The sequence below is a fragment of the Ranitomeya imitator genome, chromosome 1, assembly GCF_032444005.1.
Source record: "Ranitomeya imitator isolate aRanImi1 chromosome 1, aRanImi1.pri, whole genome shotgun sequence".
NCBI classification, from domain to species: domain Eukaryota; kingdom Metazoa; phylum Chordata; class Amphibia; order Anura; family Dendrobatidae; genus Ranitomeya; species Ranitomeya imitator.
This window is the reverse complement of record NC_091282.1, coordinates 236,555,789-236,580,029: the sequence shown is the minus strand read 5'-3', so window position 1 is coordinate 236,580,029 and position 24,241 is coordinate 236,555,789. Positions and strand designations below refer to the sequence as shown.

Here is a 24,241-nt window from a genome sequence, read left to right as displayed (position 1 = left end):
TATATATATATATATATATATATATATATATATATATATATATATATACACTGTGTTCCAAATTATTATGCAAATTATATTTTTCTCGGATTTTCCTAAATGGGCGGTGCAAATGACAGTCAGTCTAATAAAAGTCATCACCTGTTGGAATATACATCGAATTTTATTGAAGAAACCTCCCAATGATAACAGTATAATCTCCAAAATAAATAAAAACTCAAAATGCACTGTTCCAAATTATTAGGCACAGCAGAATTTCTAAACATTTGATATGTTTTAAAGAACTGAAAATGCTCATTTGTGGAATTTGCAGCATTAGGAGGTGAAATTCACTGAACAAAAAAAACGATTTAACTCCAAAACCTCCTAACAGGCCAAGTTACATGTTAACATAGGAACCCTTCTTTGATATCACCTTCACAATTCTTGCATCCATTGAACTTGTGAGTTTTTGGAGAGTTTCTGCTTGTATTTCTTTGCATGAAGTCAGAATAGCCTCCCAGAGCTGCTGTTTTGATGTGAACTGCCTCACACCCTCATAGATCTTTTGCTTGATGATACTCCAAAGGTTCTCTGTACGGTTGAGGTCAGGTGAAGATGGTGGCCACACCATGAGTTTATCTCCTTTTATGCCCATAGCAGCCAATGACTCAGAGGTATTCTTTGCAGCATGAGATGGGGCATTGTCATGCATGAAGATGAATTTGCTCCTGAAGGCACGTTTCTGCTTTTTAGACCATGGAAGAAAGTTGTCAGTCAGAAACTCTAAATACTTTGCAGAGGTCATTTTCACACCTTCAGGAACCTTAAAGCGTCCTACCAGCTGTTTCCCCGTGATTCTAGCTCCAAAATGTGACTCCTCCACCTCCTTGCTGACATCGCAGCCTTGTTGGGACATGATGGCCATCCACCAACCATCCACTACTCTCCGTCCATCTGGACCATCCAGGGTTGCTCGACACTCATCAGTAAACAAGACTGTTTGGAAATTAGTGTTCATGTATGTCTGGGCCCACTGCAACCATTTCTGCTTGTGAACACTGTTTAAGGGTGGATGAATATTAGGTTTATGCACCACAGCAAGCCTTTGAAGGATCCTACACCTTGAGGTTCGAGGGACTCCAGAGGCACCAGCAGCTTCAAATAACTGTTTGCTGCTTTGTAATGGTATTTTGGCAGCTGCTCTCTTAGGGTACTTTCACACTAGCGTCGGTACGGGCCCGTCGCAGTGCGTCGGGCCGACATACCGACGCATACTGTGAAATAAAATTACAACGGGGGCAGCGGATGCAGTTTTACAACGCATCCGCTGCCCCATTGTAGGGTCCAGGGAGGAGGGGACGGAGTTCCGGCCACGCATGCGCGGTCGGAAAAGCAGAACTGACGGACAAAAAAACGTTGCGTGCAACGTTTTTTGTCCTGACGGACTGCAAAAACACGTCGCATCCGTCGCACGATGGATGCAACGTGTGGCAATGCGTCGCTAATGAAAGTCTATGGAGAAAAAAACGCATCCTGCAGGCAACTTTGCAGGATGCATTTTTTCTCCAAAACGACGCATTGTGACGTGCGTCGAACAACGCTAGTGTGAAAGTAGCCTTAATCCCATGAATTTGTCTGGCAGAAACCTTCCTCATTATGCCTTTATCTGCATGAACTCTGTCTGTGCTCTGTTTCAGTCACAAATCTCTTCACAGTATGATGACCACTCTTAAGTTTTCGTGGAATATCCAATGTTTTCATACCTTGTCCGAGGCATTGCACTATTTAATGCTTTTCAGCAGCAGAGAGATCCTTTTTAGTTCCCATATTGCTTGAAACCTGTGGCCTGCTTAATAATGTGGAACATAATTTTTAAGTAGTTTTCCTTTAATTAGAATCATCTGGAAAACTAACTATCACATGTGATTAAGATTGATTTCAGTGATCCATTGAGCCCTGAGACACAATACCATCCATGAGTTTATTTGAAAAACAAAACAATTAAATCTTTATGACACTTAAATCCAATTTGCATAATAATTTGGAACACAGTATATATATATATATATATATATATATATATATATATATATATATATATATATATATATATATATATATACTGTGTTCCAAGTGCGCGCCTATAACTAACCACAGATATTTACTATGCCCAGGCAACGCCGGGCTCTTCAGCTAGTGTGTGTGTGTATATATATATACAGTGGGGCAAAAAAGTATTTAGTCAGTCAGCAATAGTGCAAGTCCCACCACTTAAAAAGATGAGAGGCGTCTGTAATTTACATCATAGGTAGACCTCAACTATGGGAGACAAACTGAGAAAAAAAAATCCAGAAAATCACATTGTCTGTTTTTTTAACAATTTATTTGCATATTATGGTGGAAAATAAGTATTTGGTCAGAAACAAAATTTCATCTCAATACTTTGTAATATATCCTTTGTTGGCAATGACAGAGGTCAAACGTTTTCTGTAAATCTTCACAAGGTTGCCACACACTGTTGTTGGTATGTTGGCCCATTCCTCCATGCAGATCCCCTCTAGAGCAGTGATGTTTTTGGCTTTTCGCTTGGCAACACGGACTTTCAACTCCCTCCAAAAGGTTTTCTATAGGGTTGAGATCTGGAGACTGGCTAGGCCACTCCAGGACCTTGAAATGCTTCTTACGAAGCCACTCCTTCGTTGCCCTGGCAGTGTGCTTTGGATCATTGTCATGTTGAAAGACCCAGCCACGTTTCAGCTTCAATGCCCTTGCTGATGGAAGGAGGTTTGCACTCAAAATCTCACGATACATGGCCCCATTCATTCTTTCATGTACCCGGATCAGTCGTCCTGGCCCCTTTGCAGAGAAACAGCCCCAAAGCATGATGTTTCCACCACCATGCTTTACAGTAGGTATGGTGTTTGATGGATGCAACTCAGTATCCTTTTTCCTCCAAACACGACAAGTTGTGTTTCTACCAAACAGTTCCAGTTTGGTTTCATCAGACCATAGGACATTCTCCCAAAACTCCTCTGGATCATCCAAATTCTCTCTAGCAAACTTCAGACGGGCCCGGACATGTACTGGCTTAAGCAGTGGGACACGTCTGGCACTGCAGGATCTGAGTCCATGGTGGCGTAGTGTGTTACTTATGGTAGGCCTTGTTACATTGGTCCCAGCTCTCTGCAGTTCATTCACTAGGTCCCCCCGCGTGGTTCTGGGATTTTTGCTCACCGTTCTTGTGATCATTCTGACCCCACGGGGTGGGATTTTGCGTGGAGCCACAGATCGAGGGAGATTATCAGTGGTCTTGTATGTCTTCCATTTTCTAATTATTGCTCCCACTGTTGATTTCTTCACTCCAAGCTGGTTGGCTAATGCAGATTCAGTCTTCCCAGCCTGGTGCAGGGCTACAATTTTGTTTCTGGTGTCCTTTGACAGCTCTTTGGTCTTCACCATAGTGGAGTTTGGAGTCAGACTGTTTGAGGGTGTGCACAGGTGTCTTTTTATACTGATAACAAGTTTAAACAGGTGCCATTACTACAGGTAATGAGTGGAGGAAAGAGGAGACTCTTAAAGAAGAAGTTACAGGTCTGTGAGAGCCAGAAATCTTGATTGTTTGTTTCTGACCAAATATTTATTTTCCACCATAATATGCAAATAAATTGTTAAAAAAACAGACAATGTGATTTTCTGGATTTTTTTTCTCAGTTTGTCTCCCATAGTTGAGGTCTACCTATGATGTAAATTACAGACGCCTCTCATCTTTTTAAGTGGTGGAACTTGCACTATTGCTGACTGACTAAATACTTTTTTGCCCCACTATATATATATATATATATATATATATATATATATATATATATATATATATACACACACACACACATAATGTGTCCTTTTTAAATGATATGTAATAAGCAGCCCTCTGCTGACAATGAAGCAAGTCTTGTAATATATTGCTAGCTCCAGGTAAATGTACCCTCCTAATGACAGTGAATGGATGCTGGCGCTTACTGCTTCATGGGTAACCTCTAATGGATGTGCCATGGTAGGTACCTGCTGGCGTGTGCATTCAGTAAAGGCTAAATAGGCAGGGACTATTGTTGTTCTCACACCCATGGAGTAAAAAGTAAATGAAACCGATGTCAGCGAGATGCTGTAAGGGGATGAGGATGCGAGCTCGCTCACAGCCCACCGGAGGGGTATGAGATCATAAGAATGCCAAAGCTCTGAGCAATGAGGCTTATTCCTAGCAGCGGGACTGTAAAATACAAGACATGCGGTATGATCTCACCTCGCTTCTTCCCTCAGCCTCTAAACACAGTCACACACACACACACACACACACTCCTCCTTTTACAAAGACCTCGGGGGACACTAGGACTGAGCAGGCTCTAATCCATGTCTGAGTCGTTAATCAGTGTAGCACACTCTCCGGTCCTTTCATCTGCAGCACAGCAGTATATGCCGTACACTGCCCGCTGCCATAGCACATGTCCCTGCACTGGAGAGATTGAGGTGCCTTTGGTGCCAGTTTCCTAAGATCTTAATGAGCTGATGCCGGCATGTGTAGCAGGCCCACATGCTCGTCAGTAATTGGTGCCATCATTAGTTCACAAGCCAGAGGCCAGTATTAGGGCCTAGGCTGTAAACCCAATCTAGTCACGGCACTCATGAATAAGTAAACGGTATCGTTCTATTGTAGTTTTCAATATTTGGAACATGTTAAGCTTTTTAGTATTCAGCCGAGAGATCCTTTGTATTTGGTATTGTTCAATCAAAAGAAAACAAAAATGGTACAACACGGGGTTACAATAGTATGGTATTTAGGGTTTTTTTTTTACATAGGCATCTAGTAAATATTAGGCGAGTTGTATGTATAGTATTTGTTTTTTACGTTTCTGTGCTATGTATTCTGTTCAGTAATCTTTAGATTAATTGTCCGGGACCTCTGAGCATTGCAATTCCTTATTATATATTCTCCAAAGGTCCTCCATCTCCAATAAAGTAATGAAAGCCTTCATGTTAGTCTGTCTTGTCTATCCGGCATTAAGTGTTTAACTGTGTCTCTACAGGGTAAATTTTACCTGCTGATTGAAGAGCTGAGCCAACTAGTACGTTCCCTGGTGCCCATACAGCTGTGGTATAAATACATCATAGGTGACGATCCTTCAAGCACATATTTCTTAGGAAGCATCCTAATAATCCTGTATAGTTTGTGTAAGGTGAGTCGGACATATCTCATCCCAGCCAGCACCGTGTTACCTGCTCCAAGGTTATCTGTACCGCTCTTCTGACAGCCACTAAATGGGGGTACATTCAAAGTAGAAATAAATGCTCAAACAGATAACCTATGTTTGTACATGGAAGTCGTAGTTGTCAGACCCCAGGTCGAGGTGGGAATAACCCTTTAAATTGTCTCCTATTTTTATGTTTTGCATGTGGTTTTGAAAAGCAAACAAACAGGAGCATACTTATCCTCTGTTGGTGTCCCCACCAGTCTCCTTGCTTCCCCTTCCAGCAAAGTGTATCAATATAAGATAAAGTTTTGGACTCCACATTTTAAAAAATATTGGGAATTTATAGTCAGTTCAAAGGCGGGCAAACTAGAATATTACAAGGGATGGAGGGCCTTTTATATGGTGAGAGATTGGAAAAGTTGGGCGAGTTAAGCGTAAAAAAAAGACGCCTCATAGGTGATCTCCTATATTTATATATGTGGTCAACACAAAGAACTGACACATGATTTGTTTCTTTTACAAGCACCTTACATAGGCCAGGATACACCCATTACATCTGGAGTAAAGGCGATTCCGGCAGCTAAATAGGAAAGGGTTCTTTATAGTTAGAGCAGTCAGACTGTCTAAATGCCCTACCACAAGAGGTAGTAATGGCTGACACTATGTCGGTATTTCAAAAAAGGCTGGGTTATAAATAATCTAGGATTTGAGAATGTATTATTGGTGGGGCTATGTCTTTGTAGTACCTGTGTAACCATGTAAGGTGACTGTTGGACCCAATGGCTGCATTGGTCATGGTTATGTGAGCTAGAAGGAACAGTCTTGGCTTCTCCTGGCTCAAACGGAAGGTGACTGGTGCACCCAGTTACTTGTTACACTATATTTCTGACTAACATATGTAATCGGTGAGGTGCACGTTAGCACATATATTCTGTGTTAGTGTGGTGACAGGCATCATATTGTGTGAATAATTTAGAGGACCCCTTCCATAGTGTACCTGTATGACCATTCAGGCGATGCTGACTAATAGTCATTAGTTTAGGGGTACTGTATATCCAACCTTATGATGTTAGATTTTCTTCCACCATGTTATTCAACAATGTAGGTCTTTGAATTGTATACAGTATTGATGTGTTTAATGTATATTATACTATTATTTAATATTTTGTGATATAGAGATATAGATTCATTGACTTATGGTCATCTACTCTGTGGAAGCCATACTGTTATCATACATATATACGGTTGGTTCTTTGGATATATGGGTGTTTTTTTTTCTGTATCTATTTCGCACAGCATGTAGTGTTTTTATCTCTCCAATAGGTTTGCTATTTTGTCTTGGGTATTAAATATCCAGTTATCTGTTAATAAAAATTTGTTATATTTTACATATGCTATATGATCATCTGCTCCTTCATGGTCGCTGTAGGTTCAGGTCCTTCCCTTTGTCTGTACACAAGACAGACATGGAGCTTCCAGGAGAACTCGGCCTGGGGCTGCGTAGGACTAGTGGGGTCTCTCCTTATAGTCCCTGGTCGGCTTTTCAAACTGTTTTATGTGAAGTGCCAAAGTTTTTAAAAGTAAAACACACCTGGCTGCAATAGTGCAGCTCTGCTCTGAATCATGCTGTCTGTGGTTCAGGCAGTCTGAGTCTAATGACTGGCTCACCCAAACAATCACTCAGCTGACAATCCTCTCCCCTGGCTCCTCCATACACAGGAACTTTCTGTGTCCTGCATACGGGAGCTCTGGTAGCAGCATATATCCGGGGAGAACAAAGGAATCGGCAGCAGGCCAGATCCTTCTCTGCCCTAACATTATTTTTCAGCTGGACTGGGAGGCCCTGTACACATTAGACTGCCTATCCTGCTGCTATCGGTGGGATCAGCCGACTTTCATCTAATGTGTATGGGGGCATTAAGTTTAGATATAGAATATTGAAAAAATATAATAATGTAACTCATTTAAAAGAAAAATGCATATCACACTTTAATCCTTTCCCTATCTCGTGTACAATGGTATGAAGCAGCTACAGAACATGTACACGTGATTTTTGGAGCACATATAGCTGAGGTTAAAAGTGAAAGATTGCACATAACCACCACTCGACACAAGAGCCTTGCTAAGGGTTCATTACGGGTTGACTGTATCCTTCAGAAAAATCAATTTACGACCTTTCATTTTTAGATTTACCATTAAACCATATTTACTGTAATTTGATAACATACAATGATGCTTATCAATATTCTTTAATATCTTTTTCTCTTCTAGTCTTTTGACATTTGCGGTCGCATTGGAGGATTAAGGAAAGCCCTAAGAGTTCTTTGTCATCCCCAGGTAATGTGTAGTTTAAAGTTGGAGGATTAAATCTAAAGAAGCACTCCTGATATTTTATTTATTAGCTAAACCTATGTAAATGCAGGTAGTATGTTAATATACTCAACCATTACCGGATCCCCCAGTTCCCGGCACCGATCCAGTCCTCATTCTGACACTCCATTGACTTACATTGTGACTTCTGGCTCACAATAAAGCTCAGCGTGAGCTGGCAAGGAAGAATAGCCATCATGGGAGTCAGAAGAGGACTGGAGAAGACGGCCGTAGGTCAGTATATTAACTCACTTGCACTACACTACAGACACATGTACATAGGTTTAACCAATAAAAAAAATATTGAGTGTGCTTCTTCAAAGGTACTATAACATTTGAAGTTTTGGACTTGAGCTTCGCTACTTTCCCATTCTCCTGTCTTATCTCCCTTTATGACTTTTCGATTTACATGGTTTGTAGAAATGTGAAAGACCCTACTACTGGATCAATACTCTCGCAAAATATAGGGCATTTGGGCCATGTGGAATTCCAGTGGAAGATGCCCTAATAAGTCCTGAATCCGGCTTTGAGCAGGGGGTTGGACCAGATGACACAGGAGGTCCCTTCCAACTCTATGATTCTAAGTCTGTATTATGCTTCAGAGCTGCATTCATTAGTCTGCTGTTTTTTATGGGAAGCAGCGGTTGGTTTAATCAGTATAGTTTTGGGCCTGCAGTGCAGTAATCCCAAATAAACTACGTCCTGGGACGACACTGAGTGCTGCCTTATCTGAGGCTAGAAGCCTACAGAATTGTGACTGTCTGTGTGAGGATGATGGTGATGATACAAGATCCATAATGCAAAGTTGTTCAAGTACTTTGTGCAAGTATTATTTCTTCATGAATGTAAACCGTAAAATGGCATAAAAATTGAAACTACTGCATCTAGAAAACCTCCATAAACTCCTTTTCGATTTTTAGTTGTCCAAGCTGAATTAATAAATGACTCCAAAGTGACATTCAGGCAGCCTAAGTATATGAGTCTGATATCTGTGACTTTTTGTGGCTTCGCTGAATGGCAGAAACCTGTATCTGGGTAAAAAGACAAATGTCACTGCAACACTCTTCATTCAAGGGAAATACTCTGTTCTGCTGTTTCTTAGACGGCGGCTCACCAGCAGGATCATGAGGGACCAGGTAGTTGGACCCTTACCCATCAGGAGGGGCTTCCTTTAAGAAATTATTTAGTTACTAAAAATACATTTTCTCTTGTACTTTCTAGATTTAGTTAAAGATGTTTTATTGTCTTTATTAAAACTAAGCTGTGAGAAAGGATACTACAGAAAGAAAGAAGACTCCCCAAGTCTCCACTCCAAAACTGCCACCATGACCATCTCTGCCAGACCGGAAGAGATGACATCATGACCACCAGTCCCTGACTGCCGAGGCCAATGATTCGCTGTAGGGTAAAGTATCTGATGGTCAGGACCTCATCTCTTCCAGTCGAGCGGAGATGATTAGAGTGTGGATCCTGAAGGTAAGTATGACTTATTTGTTTCTTTTAGAAGTCTCCATTCCCACTGTGTCATTTTAATAAACCCCCAAAAAACCTTAAATGTAAAGGTTCTTGTCCTGGTGGTTGACTTCATGTTTAATTCCACTGTCCTCTCCCAACACCTACTGTATTTCTTCAGTCACAAGTGACTGATCGTCTATATTCATTTAATCACCTGAAGCAGAATTTCCCTCCTCCAGTCATTGCCTTCCTAGTTCCCAAACATTGCGCTCAACGCCACCTGAAACACTATGCCAGAGTTTGGGAATTGAAGACCGTTCATTCTAAATAACATCTTCTTCTGAATAATAATGGGCATTTATTCTTTACAATATTCCTTCCTCTTACCGAGGGATTTCATGTGCCATGGATTGCACTAGCTTATATTGTAGCATTTAGGTCACATTTTCTTGCCAGCTATAGAAGGTGTTATCGCACATATAACACTGATTACTGGGTGGAGCTGTGACTAACAATTTGTCATTTTGTACATTTGCATTTTAAAAGAAATGAATAGTTAGTTTGACACTAATTCGATATTTCCGTCACCTATCCCAGGTTTGTTGTTCTGAGAAATATTCATTTAATTTTTATGCCTGAAAAAAGAGAAGTTGATAAATGCAAGTAGTTCAGATATATTAACATTATTCTGCTACGAGGTATACATAACATGTTGTACAACATACATTGTTATTTTGGTTCCAAAAAGAGCCAGGTCCAATAAGGTGAACATTTCGCCACTGGTTCTACATTCTTTATCGCTAGATTATTTATAACCCACAATGATGCTATATGACTAAATAATAATAATGCTATTTTTGCCTAGAAAAGCTCCCAGACCTTTTATAAATGCTATTATAGTGTCAGCCATTACTACCTCCTGTTGTAGGACATTCCACATTCTGACGGCTCTAACTGTAAATAACCCTTTCCCTGTTTAGCTGCCGGAATCCCCTTTTTCATGTGCCAGTATTTTGTACTGGCCACACATATATTTATACATGTAAATGAGATCTTCTCTGAGGCGTCTTTTTTTTTTTTAGCTAAACAAGCCCAACTTTTCCAACCTCTCATTATAGGAGAGGCCCTCCATCCCATGATATAATTCCCTATATCCTTTTAGAATGTGGAGCCCAAAACTGCCTCCCATCTTATATATAATTGTCTAAGGGTCACTTCCGTCTGTCTGTCCTTCTGTCACGGTTATTAATTCGCTGATTGGTCTCACCAGCTGCCTGTCAAGGCTGCCACGACCAATCAGCGACGGGCACAGTCCGTAAGAAAATGGCCGCTCCTTACTCCCCGTTGCCGGCGGTAACGGACCGCGTTATGCCACAGGTAACACACTCCGTTACCGCCGCTATTAACCCTGTGTGTCCCCAACTTTTTACTGTTGACGCTGCCTATGCGGCATCAATAGTAAAAAATGTAATGTTAAAAATAATAAAAAAAAAAAAAACCTGCTATACTCACCCTCCATAGTCCCTCGCGCCGGCCGCCATCTTCTGTTGCAGGTTCCAGGGGCAAAGATGGTATGGGAGAAGGACCTGCCATGACGTCACGGTCATGTAACCGCGACATCATCACAGGCCCTGCGCGAGAAGGACCTGCCATGACGTCACGGTCATGTGACTGCGACGTCATCACAGGTCCTGCGCTCATACCAACCCTGGGACCGGAAGCTGCCGTGGACTACAAGGGGCCCTCGGAAAGGTGAGTATATGTTTATTTTTAATTTTTTAACCTGTGACAAACCTGGCTGGGCAATATACTACGTAGCTGGGCAATATACTACGTGACTGGCCAATATACTACGTGGCTCTGTGCTGTATACTACGTCACTGGGCAATATACTACGTGACTGGCCAATATACTACGTGGCTCTGTGCTGTATACTACGTCACTGGGCAATATACTACGTAACTGAGCAATATACTCTGTGGCTGGGCAATATACTACGTCACTAGGCAATCTACTACATGGCTGCGCAATATACTACGTAACTGGGCAATATACTACGTGGCTGGGCAATATACTACGTAACTGGGCAATATACTACGTGGCTGGGCAATATACTACGTCACTGGGCAATATACTATGTGACTGGCCAATATACTACGTGGCTCTGTGCTGTATACTACGTCACTGGGCAATATACTACGTAACTGAGCAATATACTCTGTGGCTGGGCAATATACTATGTCACTAGGCAATATACTACGTAACTGGGCAATATACTACGTGGCTGGGCAATATACTACGTCACTGGGCAATATACTACGTGACTGGCCAATATACTACGTGGCTCTGTGCTGTATACTACGTCACTGGGCAATATACTACGTAACTGAGCAATATACTCTGTGGCTGGGCAATATACTACGTCACTAGGCAATATACTATGTGGCTGCGCAATATAGTACGTCACTAGGCAATATACTACGTGGCTGCGCAATATACTACGTAACTGGGCAATACACTACGTGGCTGGGCAATATACTACGTCACTGAGCAATATACTATGTGGTTGGGCAATATACTACGTCACTGGGCAATGTACTACGTTGCTGGGCAATATACTACGTGGCTGGGCAATATACTACGTGGCTGGGCAATATACTACGTGGCTGGGCAATATACTACGTGACTGTGCAATATACTACGTGGCTGGGCAATATACTACGTGGCTGGGCAATATACTACGTGGGCTGTGCAATATGCTACGTGGACATGCATATTCTAGAATACCCGATGCGTTAGAATCGGACCACCATCTAGTATTCTAGATGTGTCTTTAAAGAGAACCTGTCACCAGACAAAACTCCATTATCCTGTAGAGATGGGGTTAATCTGCAGATTAATAGCATTATTAACCTGCCCAGCGCCCACACTTAGCTGAACGCTGTGGGGAGAAAATTAACTTTATTCTCCCCCTGACAGTGTTCTGGTTTCAGTCTCGGGGGTGGCACTAGCACAGGTTCAGTCACCGCTCTGAGTATACAGAGTGGCTGTAACCACATTGCTGGTGCTGACTGACAGCCGACCCTAATGCAGAGCCAGTGTCAGTCAGGGTTGGAGGCATGGTTACAGCCCCGGCTCTGTATTCTCAGAAAGGTGACTGAACCCTCCGCCCCTGTGTCTGACACCAGAACGCTGCTGGGGGAAATAGTTAATTTTCTCCCCAGAGCGTTTGGCTAAATGCGGGCACCAGGCAAGTTAGTGATGCTATTTACCTACAGACTAAGCTCATCTCTGCGAGTTAATAGCATTTTTTTCTGATGTCCTTTTCCCTTTAAAAGTTATTTTATATAGGGGTAACAGTACATTAGGATTACGGGATTCATCTCTCTTTTTATGCACCCTAAAATCTTGTTGGCTTTTGCAGCTGCTGCCTGACATTGAGTACTGTTGCTCACCTTACTTGTAACCAGAATACCCAAGTCCTTCTCCTGTTCTGTAGTCCCGAGCACACTCCCATTGATTGTATATGCAGCAATGTGATTACTCTGGCAGCAGTGCATTACTCTCCATTTATCAACACGAAACCTCATCTAGCATGTTTGCCCATTCAGACATCTTATCCCGAACATTTTGCAATATTATACTGTTAATCTCAGTCTTCTTCCCATCCAGGAGAAGGGATTAATAATTAAATTATAAAGAATTGACCTAACACAGATCCTTGTGGTTCATGGATTTTCCTGTATACCCATGCCACCTCCAACTGCAGAGAAAAAGCCAAATGGGTTTCTGTCCATTGGTTTTTATGATTGGAGGGGGTCCTGCCATTCAGTTTCCCACCAATCATGACCTTTAATAACCAGGGACACCAAATGATCACATATATTGTATCTAATCCAAGTACAGTAGAAACAATGGAATTTGTCATTAAACTTTTCACTTAACCCCTTAGTGACTGCGCCTGTTTTGACCTTAATGACCCAGCCAGTTTTTACAATTGTGACCACTGTCACTTTGAGGTTATACCTCTGGAACGCTTCAACGTATCCCACTGATTCTGTTTTTTTGTGACATATTGTACTTCATGGTAGTGGCAAAATTTCTTCTATAAAGTTTGCATTTATTTATCAAAAAAATTGAAATTTGGCCAAACTTTTGAAAATATTGCAATTTTCAAACTTTTAATGTTTGTATTCTTAAATCAGAGAGTCGCATCGCTCCTAATTTATCTGTATTCTGATCCCTCCTTCACCCAGGGAGGTCAGGGGCTGAAATGTATAGGAAAACACTAACCAGACAGACAGGGTTAACAGGGTAAAAGAAAACTACAATCAAATACACTCAAAAAACATCAGAATGGGAAACAGAGGAGATATGGGAAAGGGGAACCAAATGTGAGAGGATAAGGAAAAACACGCAAATCAACGCCATGCAAGAATCTAAGAAAAAAACCTCTCCAACTGCCTACTCCAAACTCTGAATTTTCTCCTTCACCACCAAACCAGGAAGTAGAACTATCACTGGCAGCTCCCAATTGCCAGGTGCAGCATATATACCTGAGAGGAGTGGCCAACACTGAACAGCTGATCCAATTCAGGATGGAGAGCTCCAGGAGATCAGCTGAACTGATTAAACCTTGCCATGACAGCAAGGAAACCTGCACAGTTTAATAGGATGGTGAAGCAGTTGTTGTAACTAGACGCTGCGATGGTCTGACTCCACTCTGTCGTGGTATCCCCGTGACACAGGGTCTATTCATCCCTATGTTGTCAAATTATTTACATATATATATATATATATATATATGTATATATATATATATATATATATATACAAATAATCCTATGCTGTTGAATTATTTATATATATATGTGTATTATATATATATACTAGATTGCGGCCCGATTCTAACGCATCGGGTATTCTAGAATATGCATGTCCCCGTAGTATATGGACAATGATGATTCCAGAATTCGCGGCACACTGTGCCCGTCGCTGATTGGTCGAGGCAACCTTTATGACATCATCGTCACCATGGCAACCATTATGACATCTACGTCGATACTGTGCCCGTCGCTGAATCAGAAACGTGAGATGTCTACGTCCTTTATGACATCATCGACGCTGTGCCCGTTGCTGATTGGTCGAGGCCTGGCGGCCTCGACCAATCAGACGCGGGATTTCTACGTCCTTTATGACATCATCGTCGCTGTGCCCGTTGCTGATTGGTCGAGGCCTGGCGGCCTCGACCAATCAGAGAGCCGGGATTTCCAGGACAGACAGACAGACAGACAGACAGACAGACGGAAAAACCCTTAGGCAATTATATATATATAGATATATATACATACATATATATAAATAATTTGACAACAAAGGAATGAATAGACCCTGTGTCACGGAGATACCACGACAGAGTGGAGTCAGACCATCGCAGCGTCTAGTTACAACAACTGGTTCTGGTCCTGTATATATATAACAGAACCAGCCTTTTAGCTTGTGGCCTTTGATTTCATACTATTTGTATAGGTTTTCTTTCTTGTATCATAAAATTATTGGGGTCAAGGCAATATTGTGTGAATTAAATGTGGCTAAAAGCTATTGTCTCGCGAACTCATGCTTATACTAATGCGTCCTTCCTTGCCTCACCTTTTAGCTTAATATAGCCAAAGATGACTAGTGCAAGATACAAAGACAAGCATAGTAGATGCTTTCCTAAAGCTGTGTAAATGATTATTCTTCATATTAGCCATTGCTGACTTCCCATATGTAAGCATGTGTCCAGGTCAATAATGTCCAGTGTATTGTGAAATAACAGGAATATTAACGGAGAAGGCTCATTTCATAGTAAGCATATTTGCTAATGACAATGTATTGATTGAACGTTCATTAATGTTTGTCTGTGTTTTCACCAATCTCTCTTTACAGAAGTATGGTGTCCGTGCCAGCAGCCAGCAATGCAGCGAAGCTGGGGACATATGCGCCATTTGTCAGGCAGATTTTAAGGATCCCATTATCCTAATATGCCAGGTAACAATCCCAGTTATTCGCCACCATTGGTGTATGGCCACCACTGCCTTGAAGCTCTGCCAGCTAAATGTTTATTCTCTAATCCCTTCCAAATATGCATGTAATGTTAGAGTATTGATATATTTCCTGTTCACATTCTTCTCCAGTTTCTTGCTGAGCACCACGTGGTCGCTCATCAGCTTTAACAGCTCACTCTGGGTGCAGCAGTGCTGCTTTCCAATTGTAAGCCTATAAGACTCAGAACATGGCTTCATAGACTTACTGTGACGCTAGTCACTACTCACGGACTTAACGTGAGGCAGGATAGTCAAAAGGTCTGGGGTCAGTTCCAAAAGGGCTCGTAATAAACAGAGGGATGAGACAAAAGTGTAGTCAGGTGAGAGTTCGAGCTCCGAGAATCGGGAAGGTAGCAGATAAAAACAAAGGGGTAAGTCAGACAGATGGTCAAAAAGGCAAATCCCAGGTTGGCAATGGAGATCAGAACCCAACTAAGGGTACAGAGCAAACACACGCCACCTGATCAAAGCTACAATTGGCAAAGGTCTTACAAATGAATAAATAGCCCTGTATTCACCCAGAATGGATGACACCTGCAGGAAATCCCACAGACCCAGCCAGACGGGACAGCTGAGATGTCGATCATAATATTAACACCGCTGGCTCAGATTCGGCAGTAGAGCTGTCACTCACAATGCTCCCTCGATCCCATAGGGTGGCAGACCTGTCATTCATAGCGTCCCAAGGACACTGCGAGTGGTGGATTCTTGACACTTACACTGAGAAAAAGACTTCCAGTCCACACATAAACTCCTGTGTCTGCCGGTTAGTCTGATTTTAGGTTACATTCTCCATAAATAGGGAATAAAATTCAGCTGTACTTCTTTAAGGTGGTCATGCACTAGTCATTTCACAACGGTCATTTTCTAAACATCTTGTCATTCACAGTTGGTCTATGATAGTTCATCTTTCTGTACAATGATTCTGTTAGTTAAAATGGCAAATCATTGATTGATTTCTGCCTTTGATGTGTGGCCTGGGACAAGCTATTTTTATTTGGCCACATGTTATATAATTTGACATTCCAACACCTATACCCTACAGTGATCAGAAACACCCAACACTGCAGGTTGCCTTTCCTATTAGATCGCTCACTTTAGTCAAAATTTGTCATGCTTCTCCATGCCTGCTGTCCAGTCTGGCAGCTTTTACTTCACCTTCTGTAGCTCTTTATAACTATACTAGATGGTGTCCCGATTCTAACGCATCGTGTATTCAGTATCCATGTTATTCTCTCCCTCACATTGTCCTCCTTATTATTCTATCCCTCACACACTGTCCTCCATGTTCTTCTTGCCCTCACAGACTGTCCTCCATGTTGTTCTCTCCCTCACAGACTGTCCTCTACGTTATTCTCACCTTCACAGACTGTCCTCCATGTTATTCTCGCCCTCACAGACTGTCCTCCATGTTATTCTCTCCCTCACAGACTGTTCTCCATGTTATTCTCTCCCTTATACACTGTCCTCCATGTAATTCTCTCCCTCACAGCCTGACCTCCATGTTATTTTCTCCCTCACAGGCTGTCCTCCATGTTTTTCTCTCCCTCACAGACTGAACTCCATGTAATTCTCTCCCTCACAGACTGTCCTCCATGTTATTCTCATTCTAGTATATGTATGTTGTTATGATAAGGTAATTCAGTACCACAATGGACATAGAGGTCAGAGCACATACAGTGACCTGACAATAACCCAAAAACATAGAACGAGCTCTGAGACGTGGGAACTCTGCTGACCGCAATCCCTAATCCTCTCCAACCACACTAGAGGCAGCCGTGGATTGCGCCTAACGCTCCCTATGCAACTTGGCACAGCCTGAGAAACTAGCTAGCCTGAAGATAGAAAATAAGCCTACCTTGCCTCAGAGAAATACCCCAAAGGAAAAGGCAGCCCCCACATATAATGACTGTGAGTTAAGATGAAAAGACAAACGTAGAGATGAAATAGATTTAGCAAAGTGAGGCCCGACTTTCTGAACAGAGCGAGGATAGGAAAGGTAACTTTGCGGTCAACACAAAACCCTACAAAAACCACGCAAAGGGGGCAAAAAGACCCTCCGTACCGAACTAACGGCACGGAGGTACACCCTCTGCGTCCCAGGGCTTCCAGCAAGCAGGAAAAAACAAATAGACAAGCTGGACAGAAAAAAACAGCAAACAAAATAGCAAAGCAGAACTTAGCTATGCAGAGCAGCAGGCCACAGGAACGATCCAGGAGGAAACAGGTCCAATACTAGAACATTGACTGGAGGCCAGGACCAAAGCACTAGGTGGAGTCAAATAGAGCAGCACCTAACGACTTCACTACATCACCTGAGGAAGGAAACTCAGAAGACGCAGTACCACTTTCCTCCACCAACGGAAGCTCACAGGGAGAATCAGCCGAAGTACCACTTGTGACCACAGGAGGGAGCTCTGCCACAGAATTCACAACAGTACCCCCCCCCCCCTTGAGGAGGGGTCACCGAACCCTCACCAGAGCCCCCAGGACGACCAGGATGAGCCATATGAAAGGCACGAACAAGATCGGGAGCATGGACATCAGAGGCAAAGACCCAGGAATTATCTTCCTGAGCATAACCCTTCCACTTAACCAAATACTGGAGTTTCCGTCTTGAAACACGAGAATCCAAAATCTTCTCCACAATATACTCCAACTCCCCCTCCACCAAAACCGGGGCAGGAGGATCAACAGATGGAACCATAGGTGCCACGTATCTCCGCAACAATGACCTATGGAATACGTTATGTATGGAAAAAGAATCTGGAAGGGTCAGACGAAAAGATACAGGATTAAGAACCTCAGAAATCCTATACGGACCAATGAAACGAGGTTTAAACTTAGGAGAGGAAACCTTCATAGGAATATGACGAGAAGATAACCAAACCAAATCCCCAACACGAAGTCGGGGACCCACACAGCGTCTGCGATTAGCGAAACGTTGAGCCTTCTCCTGGGACAAGGTCAAATTGTCCACTACATGAGTCCAAATCTGCTGCAACCTGTCCACCACAGTATCCACACCAGGACAGTCCGAAGACTCAACCTGCCCTGAAGAGAAACGAGGATGGAACCCAGAGTTGCAGAAAAACGGCGAAACCAAGGTAGCCGAGCTGGCCCGATTATTAAGGGCGAACTCAGCCAAAGGCAAAAAGGACACCCAGTCATCCTGATCAGCAGAAACAAAGCATCTCAGATATGTTTCCAAGGTCTGATTGGTTCGTTCGGTCTGGCCATTAGTCTGAGGATGGAAAGCCGAGGAAAAAGACAAGTCAATGCCCATCCTACCACAAAAGGCTCGCCAAAACCTTGAAACAAACTGGGAACCTCTGTCAGAAACGATATTCTCTGGAATGCCATGTAAACGAACCACATGCTGGAAGAACAATGGCACCAAATCAGAGGAGGAAGGTAATTTAGACAAGGGTACCAAATGGACCATCTTAGAGAAGCGATCACAGACCACCCAAATGACTGACATCTTTTGAGAGACGGGAAGATCTGAAATAAAATCCATAGAGATATGTGTCCAAGGCCTCTTCGGGACCGGCAAGGGCAAAAGCAACCCACTGGCACGAGAACAGCAGGGCTTAGCCCGAGCACAAATCCCACAGGACTGCACAAAAGAACACACATCCCGCGACAGAGATGGCCACCAAAAGGATCTAGCCATTAACTCTCTGGTACCAAAGATTCCAGGATGACCAGCCAACACCGAACAATGAACCTCAGAGATAACTTTATTCGTCCACCTATCAGGGACAAACAGTTTCTCCGCTGGGCAACGATCAGGTTTATTAGCCTGAAATTTTTGCAGCACCCACCGCAAATCAGGGGAGATGGCAGACACAATTACTCCCTCTTTGAGGATACCCGCCGGCTCAGATAAACCCGGAGAGTCGGGCACAAAACTCCTAGACAGAGCATCCGCCTTCACATTCTTAGAGCCCGGAAGGTACGAAATCACAAAGTCAAAACGGGCAAAAAACAGCGACCAACGAGCCTGTCTAGGATTCAACCGCTTGGCAGACTCAAGATAAGTCAAGTTCTTATGATCAGTCAAGACCACCACGCGATGCTTAGCTCCTTCAAGCCAATGACGCCACTCCTCGAATGCCCACTTCATGGCCAGCAACTCTCGATTGCCCACATCATAATTTCGCTCAGCAGGCGAAAACTTCCTGGAAAAGAAGGCGCATGGTTTCATCACCGAGCAATCAGAACTTCTCTGCGACAAAACAGCCCCTGCTCCAATCTCAGAAGCATCAACCTCGACCTGGAATGGAAGCGAAACATCTGGTTGACACAACACAGGGGCAGAAGAGAAACGACGCTTCAACTCTTGAAAAGCTTCCACAGCAGCAGAAGACCAATTGACCACATCAGCACCATTCTTGGTCAAATCGGTCAATGGTTTAGCAATACTAGAAAAATTGCAGATGAAGCGACGATAAAAATTTGCAAAGCCCAGGAACTTTTGCAGACTTTTCAGAGCTGTCGGCTGAGTCCAATCATGGATGGTTTGGACCTTAACAGGGTCCATCTCGATAGTAGAAGGGGAAAAGATTAACCCCAAAAATGAAACCTTCTGAACACCAAAGAGACACTTTTATCCCTTCACAAACAAAGAATTAGCACGCAGGACCTGAAACACCGTTCTGACCTGCTTCACATGAGACTCCCAATCATCCGAGAAGATCAAAATGTCATCCAAGTACACAATCAGGAATTTATCCAGGTACTCTCGGAAGATGTCATGCATAAAGGACTGAAACACTGATGGAGCATTGGCAAGTCCGAATGGCATTACTAGATACTCAAAATGGCCCTCGGGCGTATTAAATGCAGTTTTCCATTCATCGCCTCGCTTAATACGCACAAGATTATACGCACCACAAAGATCTATCTTGGTGAACCAGCTAGCCCCCTTAATCCGAGCAAACAAATCAGATAACAACGGCAAGAGGTACTGAAATTTAACCGTGATCTTATTTAGAAGGCGGTAATCTATACAAGGTCTCAGCGAACCATCCTTCTTGGCTACAAAAAAGAACCCTGCTCCTAATGGCGACGATGACGGGCGAATATGCCCCTTCTCCAAGGACTCCTTCACATAACTCCGCATAGCGGCGTGCTCAGGCACAGATAAATTAAACAGTCGACCTTTTGGGAATTTACTACCAGGAATCAAATCGATAGCACAATCACAATCCCTATGCGGAGGTAGGGTATCGGACTTGGGCTCATCAAATACATCCCGGTAATCAGACAAGAACTCTGGAACCTCAGAAGGGGTGGATGACGAAATAGTCAGAAATGGGACATCACCATGTACCCCCTGACAACCCCAGCTGGACACAGATATGGATTTCCAATCTAATACTGGATTATGGACTTGTAGCCATGGCAACCCCAACACGACCACATCATGCAGATTATGCAACACCAGAAAGCGAATAACCTCCTGATGTGCAGGAGCCATGCACATGGTCAGCTGGGTCCAGTACTGAGGCTTATTCTTGGCCAAAGGCGTAGCATCAATTCCTCTCAATGGAATAGGACACTGCAAGGGCTCCAAGAAAAACCCACAACGCCTAGCATACTCCAAGTCCATCAAATTCAGGGCAGCGCCTGAATCCACAAATGCCATGACAGAATACGATGACAAAGAGCAGATCAAGGTAACGGACAGAAGAAATTTTGACTGTACCGTACCAATGGTGGCAGACCTAGCGAACCGCTTAGTGCGCTTAGGACAATCAGAGATAGCATGAGTAGAATCACCACAGTAGAAACACAGCCCATTCAGACGTCTGTGTTCTTGCCGTTCAACTCTGGTCAAAGTCCTATCGCACTGCATAGGCTCAGGTTTAAGCCCAGGTAATACCGCCAAATGGTGCACAGATTTACGCTCACGCAAGCGTCGACCGATCTGAATGGCCAAAGACATAGACTCATTCAGACCAGCAGGCATAGGAAATCCCACCATGACATCTTTAAGGGCTTCAGAGAGACCCTTTCTGAAAATAGCTGCGAGCGCACCTTCATTCCATTGAGTGAGTACAGACCACTTTCTAAATTTCTGACAATATACCTCTATCTCATCCTGACCCTGACACAGAGCCAGCAAATTTTTCTCTGCCTGATCCACTGAATTAGGTTCATCGTACAGCAATCCGAGAGCCAGGAAAAACGCATCGATATTACTTAATGCAGGATCTCCTGACGCAAGAGAAAATGCCCAGTCCTGAGGGTCGCCACGTAAAATAGAAATAATGATCCTAACTTGTTGAACTGGGTCACCAGAGGAGCGAGGTTTCAAAGCTAGAAATAGTTTACAATTATTTTTGAAACTCAGAAATTTAGTTCTATTTCCAAAAAACAAATCAGGAATAGGAATTCTCGGTTCTAACATAGAATTCTGAACCACAAAGTCTTGAATATTTTGTACTCTTGCCGTGAGCTGATCCACACATGAAGACAGACCTTTAATGTCCATCGCTACACCTGTGTCCTGAACCACCCAAATGTCTAGCGGAAAAAAAAGGCAAAACACAGTGCAGAGAAAAAAAAATGGTCTCAGAACTTCTTTTTTCCCTCTATTGAGAATCATTAGTACTTTGGGCCTCCAGTACTGTTATGATAAGGTAATTCAGTACCACAATGGACATAGAGGTCAGAGCACATACAGTGACCTGACAATAACCCGAAAACATAGAACGAGCTCTGAGACGTGGGAACTCTGCTGACCGCAATCCCTAATCCTCTCCAACCACACTAGAGGCAGCCGTGGATTGCGCCTAACGCTCCCTATGCAACTCGGCACAGCCTGAGAAACTAGCTAGCCTGAAGATAGAAAATAAGCCTACCTTGCCTCAGAGAAATACCCCAAAGGAAAAGGCAGCCCCCACATATAATGACTGTGAGTTAAGATGAAAAGACAAACGTAGAGATGAAATAGATTTAGCAAAGTGAGGCCCGACTTTCTGAACAGAGCGAGGATAGGAAAGGTAACTTTGCGGTCAACACAAAACCCTACAAAAACCACGCAAAGGGGGCAAAAAGACCCTCCGTACCGAACTAACGGCACGGAGGTACACCCTCTGCGTTCCAGAGCTTCCAGCAAGCAGGAAAAAACAAATAGACAAGCTGGACAGAAAAAAACAGAAAACAAAATAGCAAAGCAAAACTTAGCTATGCAGAGCAGCAGGCCACAGGAACGATCCAGAAGGAAACAGGTCCAATACTAGAACATTGACTGGAGGCCAAGACCAAAGCACTAGGTGGAGTCAAATAGAGCAGCACCTAACGACTTCACTACATCACCTGAGGAAGGAAACTCAGAAGCCGCAGTACCACTTTCCTCCACCAACGGAAGCTCACAGAGAGAATCAGCCGAAGTACCACTTGTGACCACAGGAGGGAGCTCTGCCACAGAATTCACAACAGTGTGTAGTTTATTTATGAACGCTGATTGGTCGAGGCCAGCCGGGCGTGACCAATCAGCAACGCGGGATTTCAGTTACAAACAGACCCTTAGATAATTATATATATAGATGTTATAACTATAATTCTCTGCGTTGATAAAGTAATTTTATGTTTATAAAGACTTAGTAAAGTATGATATCATGCAGTAGGTCCTAAATGCAGTATACACTATGAATCATTTATGTTTAAAGGGAACCTGTCACCCAGAAAATCGCGGGTGAGGTAAGCCCACCGGCATCAGCGGCTTATCTACAGCATTCTGTAATGCTGTAGATAAGCCCCCGATGTTACCTGAAAGAGGAGAAAAAGACGTTAGATTATACTTACCCAGGGGCAGTCCCGCTGCTGGTCCGGTCGGTTGGGCGTCTCTGGTCCGCTGCGGCGCCTCCCATCTTCTTTCCATGACGTCCTCTTCTGATCTCCAGCCACGTCTCCGGCGCAGGCGTACTTTGTCTGCCCTGTTGAGGGCACAACAAAGTACTGCAGTGCGCAGGCGCCGGAAAGGTCAGAGAGGCCCGGCGCCTGCGCACTGCAGTACTTTGCTCTGCCCTCAACAGGGCAGAAAAAGTACACCTGCGCCGGAGCCGTGGCTGAAGATCAGAAGAGGACGTCATGGAAAGAAGATGGGAGGCGCCGCAGCGGACCAGAGACGCCCAACCGACCGGACCAGCAGCGGGACTGCCCCTGGGTAAGTATAATCTAACGTCTTTTTCTCCTCTTTCAGGTAACATCGGGGGCTTATCTACAGCATTACAGAATGCTGTAGATAAGCCCCTGATGCCGGTGGGCTTACCTCACCCGCGATTTTCGGGGTGACAGGTTCCCTTTAATCTTTGTGTTTCTTTTCCCTAATTATTTTTTTGTCTATACTTGACATTTCGGGTTTTGTTTTCCCGCTTCCTACCTTTCAGCACGTGTTTTGTGAAGAGTGCTTGTGTCTTTGGTTTGACAGAGAGCGAACTTGTCCCCTCTGCCGTTCTGTAGCTGTGGAAACTCTGCGCTTGTGGAAAGACGGCTCCACATCTGCTCACTTCCAGGTGTACTGACATAGAAGAATGGAGCAAGTTACTTCTCACTACCAGTGTTGATCAAATAGCATCATTAAAACACCTTGAATGCAACTTATGTGATTCTAAATCTATTCTCCGGTGCCTCTTGGGGTTCTATACACACCTCTATTTCTATTCCAATGAAAAACATAGAGGTGCCATGTGTAAATCATGCTCAAGAAGATTCTAGTGTTCAATGATTAGGAAAGGATTCAAATCTTGAAAATCTTAAGAGAATCTTTATATATACATTTCCTGTTTAAGAATGACATCTGTGTGTTTTGTCCTGTCACATACACATCTTTTTACTCTTAAACTATTTTCCTGCTAACAAAATTGAGCATGAATAAGATCCATGCAATCTGAGACTAAAACAATCCCAAATTAAAGAAAACAACTGAGTAAATTAAGGAAAATGATCACTGTCAAAATCCAGGCTCTCAAAAATATATAAGAAGCTAAAATGTACGAGCGTATGACTTTAAAGACACTTCGATATACCCGGAGACTGAGACTTTCACAAATTGCTAATACAGAGAGGTAGAAGTGCTCTATATGACACTGC

At 43.2% G+C, this 24,241-nt stretch overlaps 1 protein-coding gene across 1 annotated transcript in view; it reads left to right on the top strand.

Moving 5' to 3' along the window:
- RNFT2 (ring finger protein, transmembrane 2) overlaps positions 1–23,748 on the top strand; it is a 153,991-nt gene extending 130,243 nt beyond the window's left edge. The window contains exons 7-10 of the mRNA XM_069754717.1: positions 5,061–5,210; positions 7,497–7,562; positions 14,979–15,080; positions 23,539–23,748. Coding sequence (XP_069610818.1) covers positions 5,061–5,210; positions 7,497–7,562; positions 14,979–15,080; positions 23,539–23,673 — 453 coding nt within the window. The 3' untranslated portion in view covers positions 23,674–23,748. The remainder of the gene's footprint in view (positions 1–5,060; positions 5,211–7,496; positions 7,563–14,978; positions 15,081–23,538) is intronic.
- Positions 23,749–24,241: the final 493 nt, after the last annotated feature.